Raw genomic sequence first — 26902 nt, forward strand, 5'->3', positions numbered from 1 at the left:
AAGGTGTCACTTGGGGAACACTGAGAAATGTGTCTTTCCCTCAGCCCCTGATAGAAAAGATAACACCCCTTGAGCACAGCCTTCTCTCATCTGTTCTTGCTCTTGGTTGGGGGGCTGCTACTCCGGAGCAGCGAACTGGCGGGCGAGGGTGCGCCTGTGAGTGCGCGTGTGCGTGTGTGCGCGCGCTCTCGTGGCCTTCCGGCAGCTGGCAGCTGTCCCGGCCCCCACCCCACCCTACCCCACCCCACCCAGCCGCGCCGCGCCACGCCGCCGCAGCCCCTCGCTGTCCTGGGTGCGCCTCGGGCCGCTGCGCTCCTGGCCAGCTCCCGCCAGCGCCTGGGAGGCGACCCCCAGTGCGCCCGAGTTCAAAGACCCGGCGAGGCAGCTCCAGCCCCTCTGGGGGGCGGGGAGGCGACGGGGGTGGTGCAGAAGCCAGAAAAGCCCGAGCCACAGCCGGCCAGCTCCGCACAGGGATGGGCAGCGCGCTCTGAAAGTTTATGACCGCCACAGCCAACTCCTGGCCGGAGCTGGAGACGCAGCGAGCGATCGGCCGGCCTCGAACCCCCACAGCTGGAGGGCGAGGCCAGCTGTACCCGGCCCCAGTGCCCTTTCGCGGCCACAAGTGGCCGTCCTCCTGGTCCGGTGCTCCGGCGCCTGATCTGGGTTCATGGAGCCGGGGCTGTGGCTCCTTTTCGGGCTCACAGTGACCTCCGCCGCAGGTAAGCGCACGGGGCGGCGCGCCTCTCCTGGCGCGAGCGCACACAAAAGGACCCAGGGCGGGGGACCCGAGGCGCGGAGAAGATGTGCGTCGCGGGGAGCAAACTCTTGCCTGGGCTCTGCACTCCTGAAGACGCCTGGGGGCGGGCTGGGGAGCAGAAGCGGCGCGCAACGACTACCCGCACGGGCTCTGGGGGTTGCAGCCCGCGCACTGGCTGGAGACCTGCTGCCTGGGCCGACTTGGTCAATTTTTCATGAAACTGGGGACTTTTCAGAAAGTTTGCGAACTATTCAGAGGCTGTGCCAAACGCTGGCAAAGTTTTCAGAAAGTATGCAAAATGCATGCAAGTTTTCAACGGGTGCAAATAGCTTGCAAGCTTTTCACAGAGTGCAGATAGCTTGGAAACTTTTCAGAAACTGCGCAGAGCTTTGGAAACTTTGCAGACATTTTGCTTGCTCCACCCCCCTCCTCAGGTGTTTGGGGGTGGCGGGTGTTGAGGGGTCTGCACACTCAGCTTAGAAGCCCCTCAATCTGCCTCCTGCAGGATTCGTGCCTTGCTCCCAGTCTGGGGATGCTGGCAGGCGCGGCGTGTCCCAAGGCCCCACTGCAGCCAGATCTGAGGGGGACTGTGAAGAGACTGTGGCTGGCCCTGGCGAGGGGACTGTGGCCCCGAGAGCACTGCAGGGTCCAAGCCCTGGAAGTCCTGGGCAGGAGCAGGCGGCCGAGGGGGCCCCTGAGCACCACCGATCCAGGCGCTGCACGTGCTTCACCTACAAGGACAAGGAGTGTGTCTACTATTGCCACCTGGACATCATTTGGATCAACACTCCGGAGTAAGTCAGCCTTTTGTGGTGAGGAACGTGGCTCCCGGACCAGGCCCACATCTGCTCATTCCCAGGAGGACCCCACTCCACCCCAGCCCCGCTCAGTTATCCCAGAGCCTGCCCTGGCACAGCCTTTAGCTCTTGCTGGGGCCTCCTGCCAGCCCAGGTCTCTTCTGCAGGTCAGGGGTGTGACCCACATCCCCCCTGAGGGCCTGGCCCAAGAGAAACTCAATCCTGAGTTTGATCCTGTGGAAGGGGGAGCCCTCCCTCTGAATGAAGTGAACTGACCAGGGGGATTAGATACCTGAGAAGTCTCTCTGAGCCTCTTTTCTGAGATAGAGAAAGCCCCGAAAGTTTATCTCATTCCCCACGGGCTAAGGGGGCTCATACTCACTGTTGACCCCACCAGGATCCAAGGGGTTCAAAATTCCTTGAAAGCATCCTGGTCTCCAGGGAGTCTAAGGGTGGGTTTAGCCGAGCCTGATAGAACCTGCGCAGTCCACTCGGGGTGGAATTCCCCCGGGATGGGCTCCCTTCCTCCCTGTGGGCCCCCCTGGATCCAAGGCAGGGTGAATTCACATCAGCTCGTCCATGGGCCTTACACAGGCTGGCTCCAGTAACCCACTGCCATGGCCACAGAGGGTCTTCCCTTCTCTCCTGCAGTCCTTAGGAACTCTCTTACCCTAGGGCCTAGAAAGCACCATCCTGAATTTGTCTTGGGGTTCGTCCTGTGGGGAAGTCAGCCTTCTCCTGGGGCCATGTGGAGAGAGTGTGGCCCTGACAGGGGGAGGCTTTGATGACTCCCAGTGTTCAGGGAACCCCTCCTGCAGACACATCATCTTGCAAGCCATACAGAGGCTTGACCTTGCTTGAGTCAGCAACCCTCTGGCATTGGCTTCCCCATCTCTAAGATCTGGGACTTGGATCAGACGCCTCTAAGTTCTGTTCCCTGGGTGTTCATGGGGTCTCTTGGGACTCCTGCTTGTACCCTATTAGGGATTCTTAGCTGAGAACTCAGAGATGGTTGTGAATGCAAATCCCTGGAAGCCTGGAAAGGCAACTTTGCCACCGTGTCCCGGAGCCGTCTTGATTCAGTTCCTCACGGTTACCTTTATCCCCAAGCCCCATAACCTCTGAGCCCTTGGTAGCAGCTTTCATGGGGCTCATTTACCTACCTTGTGTCATCGGCACCTCAAAAGTGAAGTGCAGAGGAGGGTAGTAAACCTGAGGGGTGGAATGCTTTCAGACCAGGGGACAAGACCTCTAATCACATCCATGATAGATCTGAAACATCACCCCATCATGCTCGAAGGGCAAGCAGGGGCTTCACTCAGAAAGACTCTGGCTCGGCTTAAAGTCCTGCTTGTCACTGTCTTGAAATCCTTAATACTTTCTGAACCAAGAGCTGCACATTTGCATTTTCTCCTGGGTCCCACAAATTCTGTAGCTGGTCGTGATACCCTGATTTGCTGGCTGGGCTGTGCCCACCTAGAGGACGGGAGGTGCCTCCCTGTTTCTTTCCCTTTGTGGGGAAGATAGAAGCTGTGAGTGTTGGGCAATCATCAATTGCCTCTTATCCTCAGACAGCGATGGGAGTCACCTTTCCTTATAGCCCCTGCACCTTGGCACCGCCCTTTCTGATTCTTATCCTGCGTCATTGTGCTCTGATCAAATTCACTTCGTAGAATGGAGGGCACTGGGCAGTCACCAGGAACCGAGTTCTTGTCTTGGCCAGAATCCCCAGCTGTGAGTCTAGAAGGAGAAAGAAGAAAGCGAATGGAATGACAGGCAGGGACCTGGGGTGGTGGGCAGGTGGGAGAGGATTTGGAGACCATCTCTTTCGTTCATTGCCTGTTTACCAAGCTCCGGAGCACTGGCTGGGGAGGAAGTGATGACTTGAGACATGTCCGAGAGTCTCAACCAACACCTTGTGATCTGTTTAAAATTCTGTCTCATGCACCCTGCGATCTGTTTGAAGTCCTGTCTCATGATTTCGAGTTTGTCCTGAAAGGAAGCTGTGGATCTCTAACTTTTTCCAGGACAGCCAACTTGATAACTTTCCCCCTGAAGTGTGATTTACCTCTTCCCCTCCTTCCCGGCCCTGGTTCAATTTAAACACGATGAAAGAAGGATTAAATCTGGTGTTTGGGCATCCCCTGAGCTACTTGGGAAAGAAAAATGACAATAGCCAGACTCGAGCGTTTTGAAATTAGACAGGTAAAGTAATTTTTATGAGGCAGAACTTCCCGAATGGCCTCCTTCCCTCCCTTCCTGCCCCCTCCTTTCTTTCTTATCCTCCAAACTTCCTCCTGCCCCCCTCCCTCTCCCCCTCCCTTCTTTCCCTCTTTTCTTTCCTTACTTTTCCCTCCCTCCTTCCCTTCCTTTCTGAAACTCTGTAGATGTGTAGCTAGGTCTATTTGTCATCTTTAAAATATCTCAGACAAGACTGCAATTTGAGAAAATGGGCTATAGTGACAGGGAACATGAGTGACGGGGAGGAATCTAAAAAATCACTGAATTGAGCAAAAGAGGCACTGGAAGTGAGTGACACAGTCTTTTCCAGTGGTTCTGTCTCCCCATTAGATCACAACCCCACCTGTCACGTGTTCCCCTCTCCTGCTGTCACGCTGTCTTCATTTATGGACTGGCCTGGCTCTCCAAACTTCTCCACCAGGTGTGATTTCTCCCTGTCCCAGCGGCAGCTGCTCTGGGCACTAGAAGGAGCCTTGATTCTTGTGGCTCAGTCAGGGGTCTTGAACTTTGGGTGCTTTTCACCTTTCAGAGGCTTTCCTCCCACGGCCCATCCAGCTGCGTGAAGACAGAGTCAACACTCCTAGTTGATCTTTGATGGAAATTTCTCTGAGTATGGTCATTTTTGCTCCCTTCGAGGATCTGAGACGCTGCAGGAGTCATGTTGGGAGTTACTACTGAGACCCGCTTTGCATCTTCTCGTGGAAGGTTAACTGTCTAGTTCAGGCTCAAGAGACTAGTTGGTCTCTTAAGTCTCTTTTGGAAAGAAGGTCTGAGATTCCTCAGCTGTCCCTTTAGCCCTCCTGCTTTTTTCCCCTCCTTAGTCCTTCCAGACCCGAGCTTGGTCAGCCCTTTCTGTCAGCACCCAGCATGGCATGGATGCTCAGGAAATGCTGGTTGACTTTTGGCTAAGTCCTGCCACCTGGGTACTCTGGCTCATCTTTGCTGTTGCTGAGCCCCTAAATCTCCAGTGCCTTCTTCCACACAGGAGGCCTCTTTCTCCAGGTGCCTGGCTGCTCTTCAGGGGCCTGCACATCCCTGTAGACAGGCGTGGGCAAGAGAATTTTTCTTGGGGATGTTGCCCATAACTTCTGTGATATCTTCCCAAAAGTTCATGGCCCCAAAGAGGAACCAAATTTATACTTACCCCATCAAGGCTGCTGGGATCACAGCTCATCAATGGGATAGGGTGATTTCCATTAGCCTTTCCTTGGCTGTCCCCCACAGTCCCCAAGCCATCCCACCACTGCCAACAAAAACAAAGTCCCAAATCAGAGAAAAACATATCCCATCCTATTGTTATGGAAAAGTTGCCAAGAATAAGATAGCAAGGGGACAGGTGGTGAACAAGAGGTCCGTGTGCTAATGTCCTTGTACAATGCGGCTGTTCTCTATGAGCAGACTGAAGAAACAGATACCAGGTAGCTGGGGCCTGTAGGAGTCAGGGTTCTCCAGAGAGACAGAACCAACAGGGTGTGTGTGTGTGTGTGTGTGCAGATTATGCATATATCGAAGTGCAGTTGCCAAAGGAAATATTTGGTTGCTCTTGGGGGCCATGGACTTTTATGGAGGATAAGACAGAAGTTATGGGCAATGTCCCTCCAGAGATATATATATGGAGAGAGACAAAGAGAGATTTTAAGAATTTGGCTTACACGATTGTGGGGGCTGGCAGGCCAGAAATCTGCATGCCAGCAGGCTGAAAATTCCCGAGGGAGTTGATGTCAAGGAGGTCTGGAAGCAGAATTCTTTTCTGTTCGGGAACCCGTCTTTTCTGTGAAGGCCCTCAGCAGATTGGATGAGGCCCACTACATTTTGGAGGGTCAGCTGCTTTGCTCAAAGTCTACTGATTTAAATGTTAATCACATGCCAAAAATACCTTCAGGGCAACATCTAGGCTGCTGTTTGACTAAACAACTGGGCACAGTAGCCTAGGCAAGTTGACACCTAAAGTGACCCATAACGGGGATGTCAGCTCGAACCACATTTCACGGCGGACCAGCCCCTCAGAGCCTGGCTGAAGACTGAAAACCTGTTTATCCAATGGCTGACTGAGCTGTGAAGCACCCAGCAAAGAGCCCCACTGTGTTCCTCCCCGCCCCATGAGCTGAGGGATCCTGCCATCTGTTCATCCCTCTAAGGACATCTGAGGGAGGCATTGTGATGCTGGATGGTGACCTTGTTTTCCACACCAAAATCTGACACACATGGGCTGGCAAATAGGAATGTAGTTATGAAAAGAACAGGACAGGATGTTGGGAATCATTACCATGGTGGAAAATTTGGGATTTCCAGTCCCCACTTGTGGAGAAGACTCCGGAACCCAGAAGTGCTGCCCTTGAGTCCTGGCCATGACTATCTGTGTGGCCTCGAGCCAGGAGGTGCTGTTGCCTCTCTGTGACCCTCTGGAAGGTGCAGACATCAGCCGCTCCAGGACAGTGAGCTGCCAAGTCTCTCCTAATCCCAACAGTCTGATCAGCTCCTATCAAGATGCCCAGACCGGCTTCCCAGGCTGCCCTGGAGCAAGCCACACTTAACTTAATCCAGCAGGAATGCCATTTGTTTTGAGTTCTTTTCTCCCCTAAAGGCATAAAGAGTTGAAAAAAAAAAAAAAAAGAATTAACAAAACATTTAAACTTGTATTTTAATGTATTCTACCACAAAAGGGCAGCACATAGATTCTGGCTTTGCCTTCTATGTTCTTCAAGAAAGGCATCTTGGCATGGTCTCAAGAAGACATATTCCAAATTTTAGAACATCCCAATAGAACGGTTGGATCTGGAACCCCAACTTCCTGCACATGAGGAGCCAGCTGAGCACCAGAATGTGATTTTGGGATCCCAATAAAAGTCACCCTGGGCCAGGCGTGGTGGCTCACACCTATAAACCCAACACTTTGGGAGGCCGAGGTGGGCGGATCACTTGAAGTCAGGAGTTTGAGATGAGCCTGGCCAACATGGTGAAACCCCGTCTGTACTAAAAATACAAAAAATAGCCAGGCATGGTGGCATGTGCCTGTAGTCCCAGCTACTGAGGAGGCTGAAGCAGGAGAATCACTTGAAGCCAGGAGGTGGAGGTTGCAGTGAGCAGAGATCACGCCACTGCACTCCAGCCTGGGTGACAGAGCAAGACTCCATCTGAAAAAAACAAAAGGCACCCTGACCTGTGAGCCACACCTGGCAGTATCATTGTGGGACATGTGGCCATTTGAGGCAGAGGGCCAGTCTTTCTGCCATCATGGTTTTGGAAAGGGGTCATGAATAGTCTGCTACTAATCATGATGCCATGCATGGATGGTGAGGATGGCCGACCATGACTGTGACCTCATGGCATCTCATGGGTTCAGCTTGACAGCCCCATTAGTTGGATGCTATTATCCCTGTAGTTTACAGGAAGAAGCTGAGCCCAGGAGGCGGAGTCAGTTGCCCAAGGTCGCAGAGCTAGTGAGTAGGGACTGGGCTGCCAGCCCAGAAGTTTGGCCCTGAAGCCTGCCCTGTAAGCCTCCTCCTGTGTGCATGTTCCCAACATGGGCTTCTTAGGTGACTAATATGCCGTCTTAGGTGACTCCTGCTTTTGTTCATTCAATATGTTTTCCCTGAGTGCCTCACCTGGGTCAGTACTGAATGGGGCTCTGGGACCCAAGAATGAATAAAAGACATGGTTCCCCATCCGTGACTGATTCAGGGTGGTTTTGTTCTTTTTGAGACAGTGTCTCGTGCTGTTGCCCAGGCTGAAGTGCAGTGATGTGATCATAGCTCACTGCATCCTTGAACTCCTGGGCTCAATCGAATCTCCCACCTCAGCCTCTCAAGTAGCTAGAACCACAGGTGCATGTCACCATGCCTAGCTAATTTTGTAATTTTTTTTTTTTTTGTAGAGATCGGGTCTTGTTACATTGTTAGGGCTGGGGTTTTGTTCTTTTTGATAGTGATGATTCATATATATAATTCTATGTAATCATATATTTGCCCTTTTGCAAGATTATTTTTATTAACATATGTTAACACATGGGCAAAGCCCAAATCCTTGGTCCATCACAAGTCCTAAATTTTATTCTGGAAATGTAGCCTTGGCTTTCATAGAAGCACGTGACTCTCCTTTAGCCTACCAGAGCCCTTGGTGGTTTCTCTGTGGGTAAGAGGGGCTGGTTGAGTGTGCACTCCAAACAAACCGGAAGGTTTGTCCTGATGTCAGAGATGCTGGGACAGAGGGGGCTGAGTCTGGGGGAGAGGGCGAGGGACCCTCAGGCCATGAGTCCCATTCCTGGTGCAGGATTTTTCTTTTCTTGGCTGCTGCTCTGTGCCTTGTTCTGTCTTCTTGCTTCTTGGTGTGGTTACGGGAGCAGGGCAGACATAGGAGGTGGGGCTGCTCAAATCCATCTCTTCTTGCAGATCCAGCTTCACACTTTGGTTTAGAGACTCCTGGGATTCTCAAACACCGCATGTTCTCACTCACAGATGGGAATTGAACAATGAGAACACATGGACACAGGAAGGGGAACATCACACTCTGGGGACTGTTGTGGGGTTGGGGGAGGGAGGAGGGATAGCATTAGGAGATATCCCTAATGCTAAATGACAAGTTAATGGGTGCAGCACACCAGCGTGGCACATGTATACATATGTAACTAACCTGCACATTGTGCACATGTACCCTAAAACTTAAAGTATAATAATAATAATAATAATAATAAAGTTTTTTTGGCTAGGCGTGGTGGCTCATGCCTGTAATCCCAGCACTTAGGGAGGCCAACGTGGGTAGATTGTGAGGTCCGGAAATCCAGACAGCCTGGCTAATATGGTGAAACCCCATCTCTACTGAAAATACAAAAAATTAGCTGGGTGTGGTGGCGGCATGCGCCTGTAGTCCCAGCTACTTGGGAGGCTGAGTCAGGAGAATCACTTGAACCCAGGAGGCAGAGGTTGCAGTGAGCCAAGATGGCACCATTGCACTCCAGCCTGGGCGACAGAATGAGACTCCCTCTCAAAAAAAAAAAAAGTTTTGTTTTTTGTTTTTGTTTTTGTTTTTTTTAGATTTCACTACGTAAAATTTATTTTTACATATATATTTTTATAAAAGTGTAACACTGGAGCCTAAAACCATTCTCTTTTGTAGAATACATATTGGCATTGAAACAGTTTAAAGAAATGAAATGGCTATCTACAAAAAGTTAGTTTTGATTGTTGTATTCCCCCCATACTTTATGTGTCTTCACACATAAAGAAAATTTTCAAACATTTTATATTCAGCAATTTTTTTAAAAGTGCACTGTTTTCTACTGCTACAGTCTTTATAAAGGATTTGACTTAAAACTTCAAATAAAGAATTAAGGTTCTAGGATTAAAAAAAAAAAAAGAGAGAGACTCCTGGGGTTTAGAGAGAAATGGGGCCTGGGGCCCACTCATCCACGTGAAGGAGGAACAGATCCATTTGTAGGGGTTAGGAGCTCAAACTGTGGGCTCGAATGCCTGGGCTGGAATCTGGATCTGCCACTTAGGAGATATCACCTCTGAGACCTTCAGTGTCCCCATCTAGAGAGTGGGGGAATAGATAGCATTCTATGAGGAAAGATGTTTTCAGGATGACATAAGAAAGTACACAGGGCGTGGTTAGCACAGCACCTACAATCTAGTAAACACTCAACGTCTTGAAGACGGTGGCCACAATGATAACAACACAACCTCCAGCCCTGCAGAAGCCCTTCCTGGGCCAAAAAAGCCAGTCCTCCTGCCATATCCAATCCTGTGATTGGAGGATGCTGGCTGGTAAGTAGAAAGTCCTTTCTCAAGTGCTGCTGGGGTCCACCTCTTTGGACCTTCTGACTCTGATCTTAGCTCCTGGAGTGCCCCGAAGCAAGCCTGTCCACCCTGTCCCCTGCAGGACGGTCTGTTAGCCTCAATTAGCAGAAAGCTTACAGACTCTGGGAAAAGGTGTGCCTGGCTGTCTGCTGTTGCTGATAAGCAGCCTGATAAAGACTCTGTGGTCAAAGGTTGCTGGGCTGGGCTGAGATTCAGTCCCGCCCTTCCAGCCCCTCCTTTCTGCTTTCTATTGCTTCCCTCTCCCCTTGGTAAATCATTGGAAGTTTTCAGTAATGGGGCATGGCGCTCTTTGCGGACACCGGTCTGGGGCTGTGTCTGTGAAATAGGAGGTAGGGGTGGTGATTGGGGTGATTAGGGTATCAGTTCAGGAGAATAGGAATGATCTGTCTACCTCTTTCTTAAACACCTATGCTGAGAGCTCTGTGAGGCATCTGTGGCTCTCATGTCCTTGGTACATCCAGCAGAGTAGATATAATGCCTTGTAATTTGCAGGTGAGGACCCCATGGGGCACCAGTAGCCTCACTTCTGACCTCACCCAGCATTGCCCAGGACCTGAAGTGGGTGTCCCAACCGGGAGTCACCAGGAAGCAATCGAGGAAATCCCACAGACATCGATTTAGAAAACATCATTTCATGATGTGCTTTTGAGACGGGCTTGTGAAAGAAGAGGGTATTGGCCAGACTAAAAGGGACCCTGAGCTTGAGGTTCTGACTGATCATGGTTTCAGGAGTTTTTTCCCTTCACATAACCATTTCTATCTCTTCCTTAGAAATTAGCGCACTTTTGGGTACCAGTTTTGAGTTGGAGTGGCATATTTCTTAGAACACTGGATGGCAAGATACTTCTTTAAAATTGGAGGGACTTAGGGCTAAATTTCGCAGTTTGTTGGAAAGGTCAGTCCTACGAGGACTTTTCTGTTGGGGATGCACAGGTAGAAAGCCCATTTTCTGCCCCAGAGTCAGCAGGAGGGGTGAGTGGTCCAGGAACAAAAAACAGACTTGGTGGAATGCAACTAATCTCCACTTGAGAGACAGGGACTTGAGGCTGGAAGGCAGTTTAATTTGTAGGAAGAAAACTTGGTACAAAGAGGTTGTGACCATGTGTGACCCCAAGGGAGAATTTGGGTTTCTGCTAGATGAAAGGGCCATTACAGTGAGGAACTTGGCCTTAAATCTGAAGGCAGATGAAAGGCTCCGATGTGTCTGGTCATGTTTGTTCCTGCAAGAATTTAAAACAAAGGAAGCTGGGAGGCAAACAATGCTTCTGCTTTATAATTCCAGTTCCAAACCTCAGAGGGGGAGCTGTAAAGGGTGACCCTGTCTACGGCACCGCCCTGCGTTCCAGTGTAATGGAAGTGGACGGTCTCTGTTTTGCATGAGAAGGTGACCTGGTCTCCTTCCTTGTCGTGTTTCAGTTGAAACAGAGTTCCTCAAAATTGGAAATGCACACACATATGCACACAGACTTTTGCCCACTTTGGAATAGAAATTAATTGCACTCGGAAAATAAACTGCAGAGCATGGCTGAGTACAGACGGCCACATGTGAATGAATTGTTTGTCCGCATAGTTTTGGGGGCTTCGGAATCCTGGCTCACCCACCAAGCCTCCCAAGAATAGACAGACAGGACGAGGCATCGGCTCTCTTTCTCATCTGCCCCACCTCAGAGTCTTAGGAGGGCCAAGAACTTTGAGAGAACTTGGGGACATTCACAGGCTTGGAAGCACTGGCCTCCTCTTCTTTTGTGGCCTCCTCAGGGCAGACTTGGTGGGAGCTCTTAATAAACAGTAACTCCGGAACAGAACAGTCAGGGAAGCCTGGTCCCTGGCTCAGTAATTTAAAAACCAGAAACAGCTTCGTTTCATACGCATTGATGACAAAAGTGCCGACAGACGCGACCAATAACATGACTGGCCTGCTGGTGGGCAGTTTCGCCCCACAACTTGGGGAGTGTAAAATAGCTCTGCCAAGAGTCAGAAGCAACTACATGAGACAGCAGAGGTCCATGTAACTTTTCTGGATTTTTAGGAATCTGATTTCCATGGGTCTCTGGCAGGGCTGAGAATAGACTGGGGTGAGTGAGGCACTCCCTCATATACAAACTTTCAGGAGGCACCAGAAAGTAGGAAAAAACAAGTAAAATGTAATGCACTATTTTCAGAAAGCCAAAATGAGTGCAAAAAAAATTCATAATCGACCAAATATTATTTTTAGTAAAGGCAGGATCCAGCCCTGAGCTTGCTCCGCTTACCTCACCTGCCTCACCCTAATCCCAGCCCTGGCATCTTGTTTGAGGATAAAGCCTGTGTCTCTAATAGAGACTCAGTAGTTTGAGGTAAGTGATAAATCTATTGGAGCTATTACTGGAAAGGGGTCCCGATCCAGACCCCAAGAGAGGGTTGTTGCACCTCGAGCAAGAAAGAATTCAAGGCAAGTCCAAAGAGTAAAGCGAAAGCAAATTTATTAGGGAAGTAAAGAAACAAAAGAATGGCTGCTCCATAGAGCAGTGGTATGGGCTGCTTGATTGAGTATACTTACAGTTATTTTTCGATCATATGCTAAACAAGGGGTGGGTTATTAATGAATTCTTGGAACTGAGGTTTCCCCCTTTTTAGACCATATAGGGTAACTTCCTGATGTTACCATGGCATTTGTAAACTGTCATGGCACTGGTGGGAGTGTCTTTTAGTGGCTAATGCATTATAATTAGCATATAATGAGCAGTGAGGACAACAGAAGGTCACTTGGGTTGCCGTCTTGGTTTTGGTGGATTTTGGCTATCTTTTTTTTTTTTTCCACGTCCTGTTTCATTAGTGGGAGTCTTTGTGACCAATGTCTTGTGTGGACCTCCTGTCTCATCCAATGAGTAAGAATGCATCACCTTCTGACAATGCAGCCCAGTAGGTCTCAGCCTCATTTTACCTAGCCCCTATTCAAGATGGAGTTGCTCTGGTTTGAACACCTCTGACAGAGCTACCAAAAGGGCATTACACAAGGACACAGACAATTAGGTTAGGTGGAAGATGAGCGTATCTTTACAGTCATTGTGATGGTAAGCATAAGTCTTGCTCATGAAGATCTTTTCCATCCTTAACCTGGTATCTCCTGAAAATTAGCAAGGGTGTCTTCTCTTGCTTTCTTTAGATTATTCAAAAGCATGTATGATGGTGTCGGCATTTTTTTTTAAATCCCTTTGCACATAACCCCATCCTTACGAAAATACTTGCTCCCTGTTTTCCCTCTTCTCTTTCCACTTCTGGGAACTATTTTGAGCCCTGTCTGTCTGCAGCTTTGCGTAAAGTTATAATGAGGCTGGGCCAGGCAGCCACGGATTTCTCATGCTTACATTCGGCCTGGAATTCAGCAGGGTCACTGGGGGCTGGGGAGAGAAACTCTAGCCTAACTCATTTGATGCGTTTGGGTTGTACCAGATGGAGGGAAACCTGCTAATCTGTAGGATTCCATAGACGGCTTAATTCCCCAAGTTTTGGAGGAGTTTGTTTCTCTGATTTTTTTTTTAGCCAGAAGTCTTGAAAATCCCACACCACATAACAAAAACAGGTATTTTTCTGTTGTTCTCCTTTCCTTTGACCCCCTGGTGCTTCCTCCAAATATCCTTAAGTGTGCAGGTGCCTGTGTTAGGGGAGGAATAGGTCTATGGTCCAAAGAGCTGATGGGATGATAAATTCTGTGACTTTGAGATTCTTTTTAATCTCAGCCTTATGGTAATAGACCATGGAAGAGAGTGTAAACAGTTTGGGCTAAGGCTTTCTGAATACAGTTGATGAGATCCTGGGAACCACTTATCTTGGGTGGGGTGGAGCACCTCACTTTGAGTTTGGTGTTAGTGCTGGGGCAAAGGTCTAAGGCCTTCTCCAGTGATTGTGCTATTTAAGGATGTTCAAGGGATGGTGAGGGCCTTTGGAAATATCTGAGTGGAGTTTGGAGCCAGAGGGACCCTGGAGAGACCCAGCCAGCCCTTTTGTTTCTCAGGCCTAGAGGGAAGGTGCCCACCTTTCCTGTGAATGAGTCATCCTTGGGACTAGAAGGCTGGATCTGGCAGCCTAATAAAGCCTCTGTTTTGCCTCTGGTACCTTACGTATCTGTGCATCCTAGTTTGTCCACCAAGGTGCTGATGTGGCCTGTAGGAGTTATTGCCAAGACGTAATTCTTCCACTTCAAGTAATCTAGAGGCCACAAGTCATCTAGAAGGTTTTCTAGGAAAACCCCTCAAAGACCAGCTGATTAAGGACAAAATAAGTAGAGATCCATTGAGTCAGCCAAGAATGTCGTATGTTTGGGACACTGGGTAGGGCTGTGCAGTGATGGCTAATTTGGACCTTATTCATTCATTCATTTAACAGGTATTTATTATTGAGATATTGGGACCTGATTTTGAGTCAGACATGGTGTCAGCTGCCCTGGATGGAGAGGTGAATGGGGCAGACACAATCAGTGGCTCTGGCTGGACAAGGTCCTGCTGTTGCTGAGCCAGGGGGTTGTGCCTGGGCCAGACACCATCTCTTAAATGAAACGAAGGAACTGGCCCTCATTCTTAGATCTGATTGGTAGGGGTTAATGCTCAGTATTCTTTTTGAAAATGTATGTGATACTGTTAAAATTCTCAAACAGCCAAGTCCTGGGTAATTCCAAAGGTTTTTTGAGGGGGAAAGGAGGGGAATAAAGTAATTTTTTAAAAAGGCAACAATTAACCCACAGCACATTGTTCACTGCTTTTGGTATTTCCAACTATCCTAGAATCATGGGCTGAGGGATAAAGTAATTTTTTAAAAAGGCAATAATTAACCCACAGCACATTGTTCACTGCTTTTGGTATTTCCAAATATTCTAGAATCATTGGCTCTTTCTGAGGGCTGCAGGAGATGGACTTCCCACCTTGTGGGGTGGCGGGATGAACGGTCTGCCTTGGGTCCTCCCAACTTTAAGCCGTGAGAATTTTCTGCAGCAGAAGTAAAGCTATGAATTGCCGGTTCACTGTTCTGATGTTTAGGAAGCATAAGCTTTGTATAATATTCTTTAGAACCAGAAAGCGCCCATGTGTGTTCTCTGCTTATATAATGAGGTCACTGAAGAGCTATGTTTCCTGGCCTATTTTATTTCCTGGAGGTTGGAAGGGCACCCCATGGGCTGTCTGGCATAAGGCCTGGCCCACAGCAGACTTTCATAGGCATTTGATGAGCGGGCAAGGAATAAGTTCAGTAGAGGATAAAACTTCTGAGGTGGTCAAATGAGTGTCCGGGGGTGGGCTCTGAGCCTCCTGGGAAGGAAGGGATGGCATGCCTGCCTCCACCTGCTGAAGGACAGACACTGGGCAGTGGGCACACCTGGAGGAAAGGAGGGGCATAGCCTGCTTCCACCTGCAGAGGGCAGACATTTCACAATGCACACATTTGGGGGAAAGGACTCCAGCCAGCTTACTGTGCTGGGTTTGTCCTGATTCTGAACATGCTTTTGTGTGTGTTGTTGCAGTGAAGAAAATTTTTCCTTGTCCTCAACAGCTGGGGAGACTACAAGCCTTCCTCTTACCCCCAAGAGGCTGTGGTTGCCATCTCATGAAAGTGAGGTCTAGGATCAGCCAGAGTTCACTGGTCACAAGCAACAGAAACCTAGTCTAGCTGGCAAAGCACAGGAGGAGTTTATTGGAAGGACGTGGGAAAGCTCACAGACTGGAGGCAAGAAGAAGCCCTAGGCTCTGAAAGGAGAGGTGTTAGGACAGGATTGGGGGTCTAGGGGTGCATCAAGTGGACAAGGGGGGGTGGGGCCGCTTGGCAAATCGTAGCTCCAGAGTGTTTTCTGATCTCAAGTTGCCCCTTTCGGGAGTCTTGGGAGAGAGGGGGTCCTATTGACCCAGTTTAGGTCTCCTGACCAGTCCTCAGGCAGAGGTAGGTGAGGCCCATCAATTGACTGCCCCCCCAGAGACCTCACACAATGGGAGGCAGATAATTCTCCAAAGAGAAGATGGCAGACTGGATCCTAGGAGACAAAAATAACCAATGCTGGCCTCGGGCTCCAGAGAATTCCCTGCTTCTCAGTCCTTGGAGCTCAGGTGCCCCTGTTCCTGGTCCTATCCCTCCCCTTTGTCTCCATGTGTTGTGCGTAGCAGTGTCTGCTGGATGTTTGCTGAAGCAAAGGGTCACTTTCATGGGCCTTTGAATAGTCGGCCACTTCCACACCAGAGATTGCATATGTAGGTGTGCTGGAGGGCATTTTGTTTTTTCTAAGGGTATTTCGATTAATCTTTCTGTTTCACCCTGTCTTAGTCATTAGAGCCACGTTCTAACTGGTTCAGATTACAGATGGTAAATAAAGGTGATTGACACTTTCCTCCCTGCCCAGGCAGACATTTCTAAGCTTGGGAGAGTTGATGAGTGGTGCCTTCTACGGAATGTAATAAAGTCTGAAATTGAGCTGTAGTTAGAAAGCATGTGAGGGTCTAGAAGTTGTTTCTCCAGGGAATGGCAGGAGGTAGTATCCAATGACTGCTGGTGCCTGGCAGCTGGGGGCTGCCTCCTGACTGTCTGCCAGTGGGAAACAGTTGTTTCTCCTCCTCTTGGTCACAGGACAAGTCACAGAGCCACGCTTTCTGTACAATATGTCCCCTGGGCCAAAAGGCAATATTGCCTCTGCTTTCCCAGTTCAGAAGGAAAAATGTGAACTGAGGAAGCAGATCATCAACTTGACATGTATCCTAAGTGTGACATGAACATGTTCTATTTGTTGGGGAGACACTCAAGTCACCAGCTGGGCTTTTTAAATGAAAACAACACCTCTATTTAAATGAAACAACACCTCTATTTTTAAAGAGGAAAATAGTATCAGGTACTCATTTTGTTCATGTGTCATCTGACTTATCTGCCTTAGCTTTATGGAATAAACCACTAGACTAGGAGTTGTAAATTCAGATGCTCCTGAGGGCCAGACACATAAAAAAGATGAGTGAAGGGGGCCAGGTATAAAACTACTGAAAATGGTGGGGACTGGGGCAGAATGGAGGGTTTTCGCCCAGTCTCTGACATCATTACCTGGCTACCATGCTGGAATATGAGGCTGGTATTAGCACAACTTCCAATTCTTCAAGAAAAGCTGGAAATTGGGATGTTTACGTGAAATTTCCGGATTTAACAAAAAACACTATGGTTCACGCCTGTAATCCCAGCACTTTGGGAGGCTGAGGGGGGCGGATCACGAGATCAAGAGACTGAGACCATTCTGGCCAACATGGTGAAATCCTGTTTCTACTAAAAATACAAAAAAATTAGCTGGGTGTGGTGGTGTGTGCCTGTAGTCCCAGCTGTTTGGGAGGGTGAGGCATGAGAATAGCTTAAGCCCAGGAGGCGGAGGTTGCAGTGAGCCAAGATTGCGCCACTGCACTCCAGCCTGGTGACAGAGTGAGACTCTGTCTCAAAACGAAAACAAAAACAAAACACTGTTGACTGAAAAAAGCTGACAAAAATGCCAATTTGCTGACCTTAGTACTGGATTGAAAGTGTATGTGTGCAGGGCAGGGCCCCGCCCCTTGTCTGTCTTTACATAATTACCCGGAGTCTAGTCCAGCGCCTGCGTGTTGAAAAGCAGTTGGCAAATATTTGTTGAATGCTATTCAGTTGTGCGGGGTGGAATAAAAACTGGGTTTTCAATAGGGAATGACAGTTTGATAAGCTTTCCTAAGAATTTAGAATCTGGTCAGTGGGAATATCTGTGTCTCTTCTTTAAACTTCAGATATACAGTCCAGTTTCCTGATCAGAAAGATGGAGAGTGTTAATTCATTTATGAAAAGGCAACACAGAACTTAAAAACAGAATCTTTAAAATAAAAGTCAGCTTTCCTTATTTAAGAACTTCTTGTAGAGAGAAATAAAGCGTATTCAGTGTGGTGTTGCAGATGAACGAATATGGGAGATTTGGGAATTTAATATTTAATAACACTTATACATGATGTTTGGGAAAATGTGACAAATAAGAAACATTTGATAAATAAGACTCTGATGTCACCACACCAATCAAATAATGAATACGTAAGTTGTATTCATTATGTATTCAGAATACAAATTCTGAATACATAAGTTGCGTGATAATTTATTAGATGAACACACACAACACCAGAGATTGCATATGTAAGTGTGCTGGAGGGCATTTTGTTTTTTCTAAGGGTATTTGGATTAATCTTCTCATCTGTTTTTCTTTTGCATGGAGCTTTGTGTTATAACTGAGACATGAACAGATGGAAGAGCTGCCTACTTGTATAAAGGATTGTATTCTGAAAACCCCATTGTATTATAGAGCAGTAGGCCCCAGCCATTGGGCAGGGCATGCTGGTCAAAGGTTCTCGGCCAATTTCACTTCACGTTCATGGTCCACCGTTAGGTCTTTCCTGTTCACTACTCAGTAAACAGCCAGCGATGAAGCAGGCCACAAATGAAATATAAATGCTCATGAGATATGAGTACGTTATCACAACTGAAATAGAAGTGCTCATGAGCTGGTAATCTGGCGTCAGACCTCGGTAAGAAGGTGGTGTCGAATGAGGTGACCTGTGGCCTTGGGCTCCTTATTACCCTTCTTTATTGCTAAGTCAAACATCTCAAACGCCAAGCTTAGTAGATGGGACTTTTCTGATACAACTCACTTGACCTCTCAGACCAGATAAATAACAATAGTAGCTAATGTTTGCTTAAGGCACTTTGCTAAGTATTTTCCATGCAGTATCTCCTTTGCTTTGTCCAGCCACACTTTTGTTGACCAGGAAGTTGTTGAGAGGGTGAAGTGATTATCAGTATTATCAGGTCATGTGTCTCTGTGTGTACCTTGCACATACCTGTACCTACTGGCCTTTTTTCCTTTACCTGTTTTCATAGTCCAACAGCATATAACTCCTGGAGGCATGGACACATAGGGATATGCCTTTCTGTGTCCCTATGACACTTAGATTGATACCACGTATATAGTGGATGCTGAAAAATGTTGGAGATTCTTTCAGTGATTTTTGTGGTTATTGAACTCTTTAGGGTGAAAAGAATCCAGTCTCACCAGACTAGAATGATCTCACCATGAATTACCAGTTGCTCAATCAATAATCTGTTCGCCTGGCCTTGTGTGAGGCCCATGGTGGGTAAAAACGAAGTAAAAGACCTGCCCTCTCTTTTGAGGATCCAGTAATCTGCCTTTAGACTTGGGTAAGAAACACCACAACTCTGGGCCCTGTGGGTTAGAGGACTGCCTCTGACACCACTCTGGCCATGCCTCCCACCCCACTGCAAGAGTCTGGGACTCAAAGCCATATGCACCCTCTTCAAGACCATGTTCCAGGTATTCAGGTTCCAGGGGCTGGAATTCCCTGCTCACGCATCCCCAAGACCACTTCCAGGGCCTGCGCAGGTATCCTCCAGGGCCTGACACTTGGGGATGAGCAGGGCTCCGGGTACATATCTCCAGGCCTGCAGGGTGACAGCTGCTTACAGGATGGGGGGTGGAAGGGGCTTGGAGGAAGCAGCCTGGGGTATCCACGGGGAGTGCTTGAAGCCAGAGCTGGTGTGGGATGGAGCAGGATGGCAGAGAAGGTACTGGGTCTCCACCACATTTCAATACGGAGTGGCCAGGAGCCCAGGATTCTAAATTAAAGGCTGGACCTGCAAGGCAGCATTTGGAAGCCACATTTGTCCAGACACAGGAGATAACACTTTTTCGTTTAAGGGCTTATCAGATCGATTGAAACCTTTAAATGATTAGCCCTGTGGGAGGTGGGCCTCCATTGTGAACTCTTGTTCCAGACTCTACAATGTCAGGGGCAGGCTCTGCTGGGCCATCAGCTTCCCTCACCTCCGCACAGGTCAGTCAGCAGACTGCACACCTGGAAGGCCCAGGCCTTGGGGGAGAGGTTCTGTGCCTCGAGGCTGTAGGGGAGGGGAGGGAAGGGGGCCGTGCCTTTCTAAGCATTCTCTGAAACTGCCAGGGCTTGTTTGCATACCAGCACTTTACTGCGCTTGGCTGCTGGGGAAGTGCTAAGCCTGTCTTTATTAACAATACCATGTTGCCTTGTTTCCTTACTTAAAACACTTTAGAGTGTTTTTGCTCAACTTGAGTGGCTCTACATGTGCAAATGCATAATCAGCTGACAGCAATTTCAAAATTGCAGGTCTCGCTATTGATGGAGAAATGAGAGCGTTGTTACTCCTTGTGTGTAATTTTCACCAAGAAATGGGGGGATTGATTTAATGTCAACACTTAGAGATTTAATGTGGCCCTATTACTGGAAAAATACACCTTTGCCAAACCCTGCCTCAAAACAATGTCTACATTGTCTTGCTGCACTCCCTACCCCCATTTCCCATTCCTGAGAAAAAACGGGCTTGAAAGAGGGTTCAGCTCAATATGGGGCTGGATCCTGCCCTCTGTCTCCGTTTCCTGAGCACAGATGGCTCATCAGCGGGGCCTGTCTCTGCCTGGAGGGATCCCACCACCTCTGTTTCTGAGGAACTTGGGTGGGAGGGAGTTAGTGGGGAGAACAAGAGTCAAAGAACAGGGTGGGGTCAGTTTTAGGCTCTTGTGTCCAACCCAGCAGGGAGGCGGGGGCGGGGGATTCCCTCCAAGCATTAGGTCACTATGGGGCTTCCTAGCCCAATTTGCCCTCACCGTTGCAAAAAGGCTTTATGGTGTGTGTTTCAAATGAAAAGAAATTCACTTTGATTTTATTTTGAAAATGCAGAGCGGGGCTGGGCGCGGTGGCTCACACCTGTGATCCAGCACTTTGGGAGGCCGAGGCGGGCGGATCACAAGGTCAAGAGATGGAGACCATCCTGGCTAACACAGTGAAACCCCATCTCTACTAAAAATACAAATAATAACAATAATAATAATTAGCTGGGCGTGGTGGCACATGCCTGTAGTCCCAGCTACTTGAGAGGCTAAGGCAGGAGAATTGCTTGAATCAGGGAGGCGGAGGTTGCAGTGAGCCGAGATCGTGCCATTGCACTCCAGCCTGGGCGACAAGAGCGAGACTCCGTCTCAAAAAAAAAAGAAAAGAAAAAAGAAAATGCAGAGGGGATGTCAGGACTCCCTTTGAAGTGGATAATTGGTACTACTCAGTGGGGTTCATGGAAACCAAGGTGGTTCATCTTTGGGGACTAGCAAGAAAACCAAGGTTTATTGGAAAAGTGGCTTTGGCCACATGTTTCTTCTAGCTATTAGTAATTTGTTCCTCAAATCAAGCTAGTAAGTTAAGCATCTGCTTTTAACTTCTTCCCACTGAACTGCCTGGCAGGCACCCCCTTTTTCTCTGGTGAGTGATGATTTGGATGTGCACACTCACTAGAACCAGGTTTCACGGATTTTGCTCTGAACCACACCATCACACTCCTCCTGCCAACGCCAACCATAAACGAAATTGGTAAACAGTTTCAAGCCTTCTTCATCACGTGGCTCTTCTGATGCTGGCTCCACTTTCAGCTGCATGGCCAGGCCCTCACCCGCCTCTCAGAGGTCACGGAGTGTTCCCTCTGATGTTTGTCTCTTTGAGGAAGCGATTTTCAAAGGCTGGGATGCGTCTCTAATGACTGTAAGTGCATTTCCCATCTTCTCATTAGCACAAAGTGCTGTGCACATGGAAGAAACTCAGTCAGAAGTCTCAGGTCTGGCCTCAGGCTGCGGGGTAGGCAGGTGGTCCGATCAGGGCGAAGACCCAGACCAGCACGTAGGTTGCCCCACATGCCCTTGGCACAGGAAGAAAAGCCTCTGGAAAGGGTGCTATGGTTGTCTTTAATTATTTCTTGGCTTTCCATGGAATAAGGTGGAGGCCCAGATGGTACTTCCAGAGCCGAGGAGCAGAACCCGTCCCGGAGGAGCTAGGCCGGCCGTGGTTTGGTCTTGAAGAGAATGAAAGCCCACCCACGTTCACAGAGCGCAGAGCCGCAGGGCGTTCAGGCCACACCTGCAGCTGGTGCCGCGGGTGAGGCTAAGGGCCTCACAAGTGCAGGCACACATGCCCAGACGCCTGCTGGGCTCCAAGAGTGCTGGCTGCTGCCCGGCTACCCAGACCCTCCATGTCCTTCCATGCTCTCAGCCCCAACTCTCTTCCTGGGGGTTGTGGAGGGCAGGGGGTGTGCACAGTTCACTCCAGAACCTTCCTAAGACCCAGAGCTGTAGCGGGGAGGGTTGTGAACACCAGTTTCTGAGACCTTTTCAGCCAGGCGATGGTTCTCGCTCCACACCCTTGGGGGCCCCTGAGCAGGGAGGCCTGGGTGTGCTCACCTAATATTATCCTGTGCTTTGCAGACAGACCGTGCCCTATGGACTGTCCAACTACAGAGGAAACTTCCGGGGCAAGAGGTCTGCGGGGCCGCTTCCGGGGAACCTGCAGCTCTCCCATCGGCCACACTTGCGCTGCGCTTGTGTGGGGAGATATGACAAGGCCTGCCTGCACTTTTGCACCCAAACTCTGGACGTCAGCAGGTATGACACCTCCTGCAGTTTCACTCATTTGCAGATATGCATCAACCCCCAGCAAGGCCAGGCCAGGGGCTTCTCAGAGGAGGGTGTAGGATGGTTCAGTCGTATCCTGACCTACTGTCGTCCTGTGGGCCAGAGAAAGGAGGTGCTGAGCCCAGAAAAGACCCAAGTCCTCAGCATCAGGAGGGCAGGAGATGCAGCGTCCCCACCCCCTTGCTGCCTTTTGGAACAGAAGCTTCACAGTGGCCATGGCTGCATCTGGTTTCCAGACATATGTTTTTCTGGCCTGCACAGCACTTTATGAAAATCTGAATAAGTTGTCGACACTTAAAAGATTGAAGAATTAACCCCTGCCAAATGCATATTTTTAGCCTTCTCGAAAATAGCCCATGATAAGAGTGCAAAAGGCTTATTGGGGTGGGTGCGGGGGGAGAAGAAACCCAGCACGTAGGACCATCTGGTCTCAGAGCCCCCTTTCTCTTTGGCCACTCTCAGCTGGAACTGAGTGGGGGCATCTCACGTTTGAGTAGGACATGCAATGTCCATTTACCTGTGTTACCAATTTATCTTACTTTGTAGCCCTTGGAGGCCCACAAGTTTGAGACCCTCTGGTCTGTCCTGGCTGCTTTAGGGAAGCTTGCAAATCACGTTGAATGGAAACAACAGGCAGACTCCATCTTTGACCCAGGGGCTTTGAGCTGGTATTCACTTAACAGACATTCCTGTTAATGCTCCTTACTCCTCTTTTTCTTAACTTCGGGCCAAGACTCACGAACCCAGTGAGGCAGATCGGCCCTTTCAAAACCCTTCCTGGAGCAGGCATAGGTGAGCTGCCCTGATGCACACAAAAGACACATAGGCAGGGGTGAGCTCCCAACACCCCAACAAGGCAGATGGTAGCGCTCAGGACCCCTGGATCTGCCGTCTGCGAAACCCAGTGTGAACTGCATGGTTTTTCCCTCCTTCTGGGCTTTTAAACATCCGATGAATAAGTGAGTGGTGAGTATATTCAGTACTTTGGTAGAAATCCACCCACCGAATGCTCAGCCTTCAGAAACTGTGCCTGAGACGCAGTCCTTGGGGAACGCACTAATGTGCTCATTGGTGGGGAAGAGGAAGTCATAATTTGACACCGAAAAACCAGCCACAGGGAAAGGCAGTTTGATTCATTAAAACCAGCTCTCTCCCCACAGTAATTCAAGGACGGCAGAAAAAACAGACAAAGAAGAGGAAGGGAAGGTGAGAGGTGCCAACAGAGGCCTGTGTCAAAGGAGGTGAAGATGTGACGTGTCATTCCTTCGGGGGTGGGTGGAGGGTGTTTTGAGGGGATGGCATCTGGTCTGGTCCAGTGGGAACCCCAGATCTCATGGGATGCTGCACCCACAAGCAATGGTGCCTTTGGTGGACCGTTTCTGGGGGCAGAGCAGGCTGAAGCTGTAGACAGCTGCTGTCACTTGCCGGGCCCTGGCTACCCTGCTCTGTGTCCTGGGAGCCAGCCCTTGCATCCCTTGTAGCTCTGGGCAGTGATGTCCTGCCTGGATTTCACCTGGCCTGGACAAAGCTAGTCCACCACCGCTCTCAGAGGCCCTGTAGGCTGCTCTGCCCAGACCCACACTTTGCCTCTGCTTCCTTAGCAACATGTGGTCTTTCTCCTCAAAAAAATCATTTCTTCTTTTCAGCAGCTGATTCTGGGCAGAGGTGAATTACAGCAGCTTGACAGCAGGGTCCCTTGGTTCACCAGTTCATTTTATTATTTTTTTTAACCCACTTGTCTTTTTTGTATGAGAGATCCTGAGGGTTTCCTGCAGTCAGACTGGGTTTATTTGTCATTCTATCAATCAGAAGTCGTTATTAATGACTCAGCGGCACATCTGCAATGGGATGGTAATTTATGTTCATAATAATAGCCTGGAGGTGGCTTGGGTTTCTACAGGGACTGATCAAGGGAAGATGAAACCATGCTCAGTATACAGGAGGCTTTCCAAATTGGTGGCTGATCGCTTCTAGTCTAGTCCAGAGAGGGATCTGTCAGCATCCATAATAAAAATGGAGCGGGAGGAGGAGGGCCGAGGCGGAAGAGACAGAGCCCGGGAGAGCATGAGTCAGACCCAGATGGTCCCACTTTGCCTCTTCATTCTTTTTCCTCTTTTTCTCTTCCTCACCCCAAACCAAAGCTCCTCTCAGCGAGGGCGGGATGTAATTAAACCCATCCATCCATTGCATCATTTATTCATTCACTTATGCATTCGTTCAACAAAGACTTGTTGGGCACCTGCTACGGGCTGGGCACCATTCTCGATGTTGGGGACATAGTAGGAACAAGGCATAGGATCTCTTTTATGGAGCTTAACTAGTGGGGGATGCAGACAGCAAACATGTACAATATAAAGTGAGATTGCAAAGAATAACAGAAAGACACGGCAAGGGTAGGAAGCGTGGGGTGGTTGCAGTTTGAGATTGGGTTGACGTGGCCTTGTCTTTCTGACCAGGTGACCTGAAGGGAGGCTGGGAGGAGCCATAGGGATGAGTGAGGGAAAGGGATTTCAGGTAGAGGAACCAGTGAGTGCAAATGCCCTAGAGTGTACTCAGGGAACAGCCAGAAGGAAGCTGTATACAGGAGAAGCACACCGGTCCTTTTGCTGTTGTGGTGATTATTACTGTTCTATGTCACATGTTCAAAAGATGCAATTGGTGGTGCAGGTGTCCCAGCAGGGCCTGGAAAAGTGGTTCTTCCAGGTCTCTATGAGTCATGTAAAGCTCTAGTAAGAAGCTTTACTTGGGAAGAAAAAGTCTCTTATTAAGCCAATGTTCTTGCTTTCTTGCAAGATTCAAGTTACTAATTTCCAGATTCACATTCTCAGAGTGGAAGCTGCCACCATCCTTAGCTTGTGATAATCAAAGATGGGGCCAGGCTGCGGGAGGGCCCCTAGCAGCCTTGTCTGCTGGTGTTATTCTTTTCACACTTTTCTAGTCTGGCGGTAGGCTCAGAAATTGCTGAGAAGCACTAGGAAGAGGGTACGTACAGTTCCAATCAGGGAACAGGCTGGAGAGGCAGTGGGAAGACATTCCCTTTTTCAGCTTCACAGAGCTACAGAGCTACGCTTTCATAACATACCTTTCTTTTTTTTTAATTTTGCCCCCTTTCCCCAAGACAGGTTGAAGTCAAGGACCAACAAAGCAAGCATGCTTTAGACCTCCACCATCCAAAGCTCGTGCCCGGCAGTGGACTCGCCCTCGCTCCATCTACCTGCCCCCGCTGCCTCTTTCAGGAAGGAGCCCCTTAGGAGGACAGGCCTGTAGCATCCTGGTCTCGGGAGGCTTCTGTCATTGCTCGCATGCAGTTCAGATTTCCACCTCTTTATGGACAAGGACAAGGAGTGAATTTGCCTGGAGCAGAACACCCGCCCAAAGAGTCCCCACTTAACAATACCCCACCACCACCCACTGCAAGAATGCCCAAATCAGAATGACCCCAAGTTTTCCTAATGAGTAAAATGATCCCAGATGTGCCCCAGAGCATGACACCCGCAGCTCCGGTTTCATGCAGGAAATTGTTTTTGGAGAGGTTTGGCAAGTTGGAAAGCCACTTACTGGCTTTTGACATGACTTCTCTTGGAGAATAAGTGGACTCCAAGCTAACTCTTTGCAAATGTAAACACGTGTCCATCTTGTAATAAATGCAAAATGCCCGTGCAGCAGAAGCACGCGACTTTCATATCCTTGCCTAGAATAGGCTGTATGGTGTATGTCAGTGAGGGCCATGAGGCGTCGGCTTTAGACACAGATCATAGCTCTACAGGAGTTTATGAATTTGAAGCTTATGGGATTCTGGCAGAGAAATTTTCAGCTGTGCTTGATACCCACCAAAAGAATGTATCTCAAAAGAATGAAGGAAGAAGAAAAAAGGATCCTTGATGTTTGTGACAAGAAAAGGGGAAAGTTAGTATCTGCAATACAGAGCTTGTTCCTGTTCAGTGACTGACCCTCTGTATTCTGTATAGACACCAGGCCAACACACAGTGGAGTTCCCAGGCCTTGTTTGCAGGAAGCCGACTGTAAAGACAGCCCCAGCTCAAGGCTATTAGGTTGAATATTTGCTTTCATGAGTAAATGTGGATCTTTGGGGAATGGCTTCAAAATAAGTCACGAACACAAATTCTTTGTAAATTATGTAAATTCCTGTTTATATAAATTGGCAACAATTTATACCGTCTGACAGTTCAAAATCTCTTTCAGCTGCGCTCTTCCCGCCGAGCTGAGCTTACCGTGAGTGTGGGACTGTGATCCTGCCATGTAAAGTCGCCTGCGCAGGGGAGAGGCTGCCCATCTCCCCACCCAGTCACAGAGAGATAAGAAACGGCATTTGAGGGGGTGTCCAGGGCCTCGTAGGGAGACATTTAAGACGGTGTATGACAGAGCATTGGCCTTGACCAAATGTTAAATTCTCTGTGTGTATTTCATAAGTTATTACAGGTATAAACGTGGTGACCTATCATGAGGAAATGAAAGTGGCTGATTTGCTGGTAGGATTTTGTACAGTTTAGAGAAGCGATTATTTATTGTGAAACTGTTCTCTACTCCAACTCCTTTATGTGGATCTGTTCGAAGTAGTCACTGTATATACGTATAGATAGGTAAATAGGTAGGTAGATTTTAAATTGCATTCTGAATACAAACTCATATTCCTTAGAGCTTGAATTACATTTTTAAAATGCATATGCGCTGTTTGGCACCGTGGCAAGATGGTATCAGAGAGAAACCCATTAATTGCTCAAATACTCAGAAAGTACTGTCAAAAGCCTAATAAAAAACCTAAAGTTTGCTCTGA

General features: G+C 48.8%; 1 protein-coding gene across 7 annotated transcripts; it reads left to right on the forward strand.

Moving 5' to 3' along the window:
- Positions 1 to 320: 320 nt before the first annotated feature.
- Positions 321 to 26902, forward strand: EDN3 (endothelin 3). 7 transcript variants are annotated; one of them, XM_054467570.2, is made up of 5 exons: positions 321 to 719; positions 1263 to 1551; positions 21901 to 22077; positions 23268 to 23313; positions 25230 to 26888. In XM_054467570.2, exons 1-5 carry the CDS (start codon positions 668 to 670, stop codon positions 25356 to 25358), a joined length of 693 nt encoding a protein of 230 aa, XP_054323545.1. In that variant the 5' UTR covers positions 321 to 667; the 3' UTR covers positions 25359 to 26888. The 7 variants fall into 7 exon arrangements, with proteins under 7 accessions (XP_054323545.1, XP_063515116.1, XP_063515114.1 ...); XM_063659046.1 differs by having other exon boundaries at positions 327 to 719; positions 23254 to 23313; positions 25230 to 26902; XM_063659044.1 differs by having other exon boundaries at positions 327 to 719; positions 23268 to 23348; positions 25226 to 26902.

This window comes from Pongo pygmaeus, chromosome 21 (genome assembly GCF_028885625.2).
Source record: "Pongo pygmaeus isolate AG05252 chromosome 21, NHGRI_mPonPyg2-v2.0_pri, whole genome shotgun sequence".
Classification (NCBI taxonomy): Eukaryota; Metazoa; Chordata; class Mammalia; order Primates; family Hominidae; genus Pongo; species Pongo pygmaeus.

Coding starts and splice junctions, on each gene's coding strand:
- EDN3 (XM_063659044.1), top strand. CDS start 668: ATGGAGCCGGGGCTGTGGCTCCTTTTCGGGCTCACAGTGACCTCCGCC. Junction 720..1,262: donor CACAGTGACCTCCGCCGCAG/GTAAGCGCACGG, acceptor TGCCTCCTGCAG/GATTCGTGCCTTGCTCCCAG. Junction 1,552..21,900: donor ATTTGGATCAACACTCCGGA/GTAAGTCAGCCT, acceptor TGTGCTTTGCAG/ACAGACCGTGCCCTATGGAC.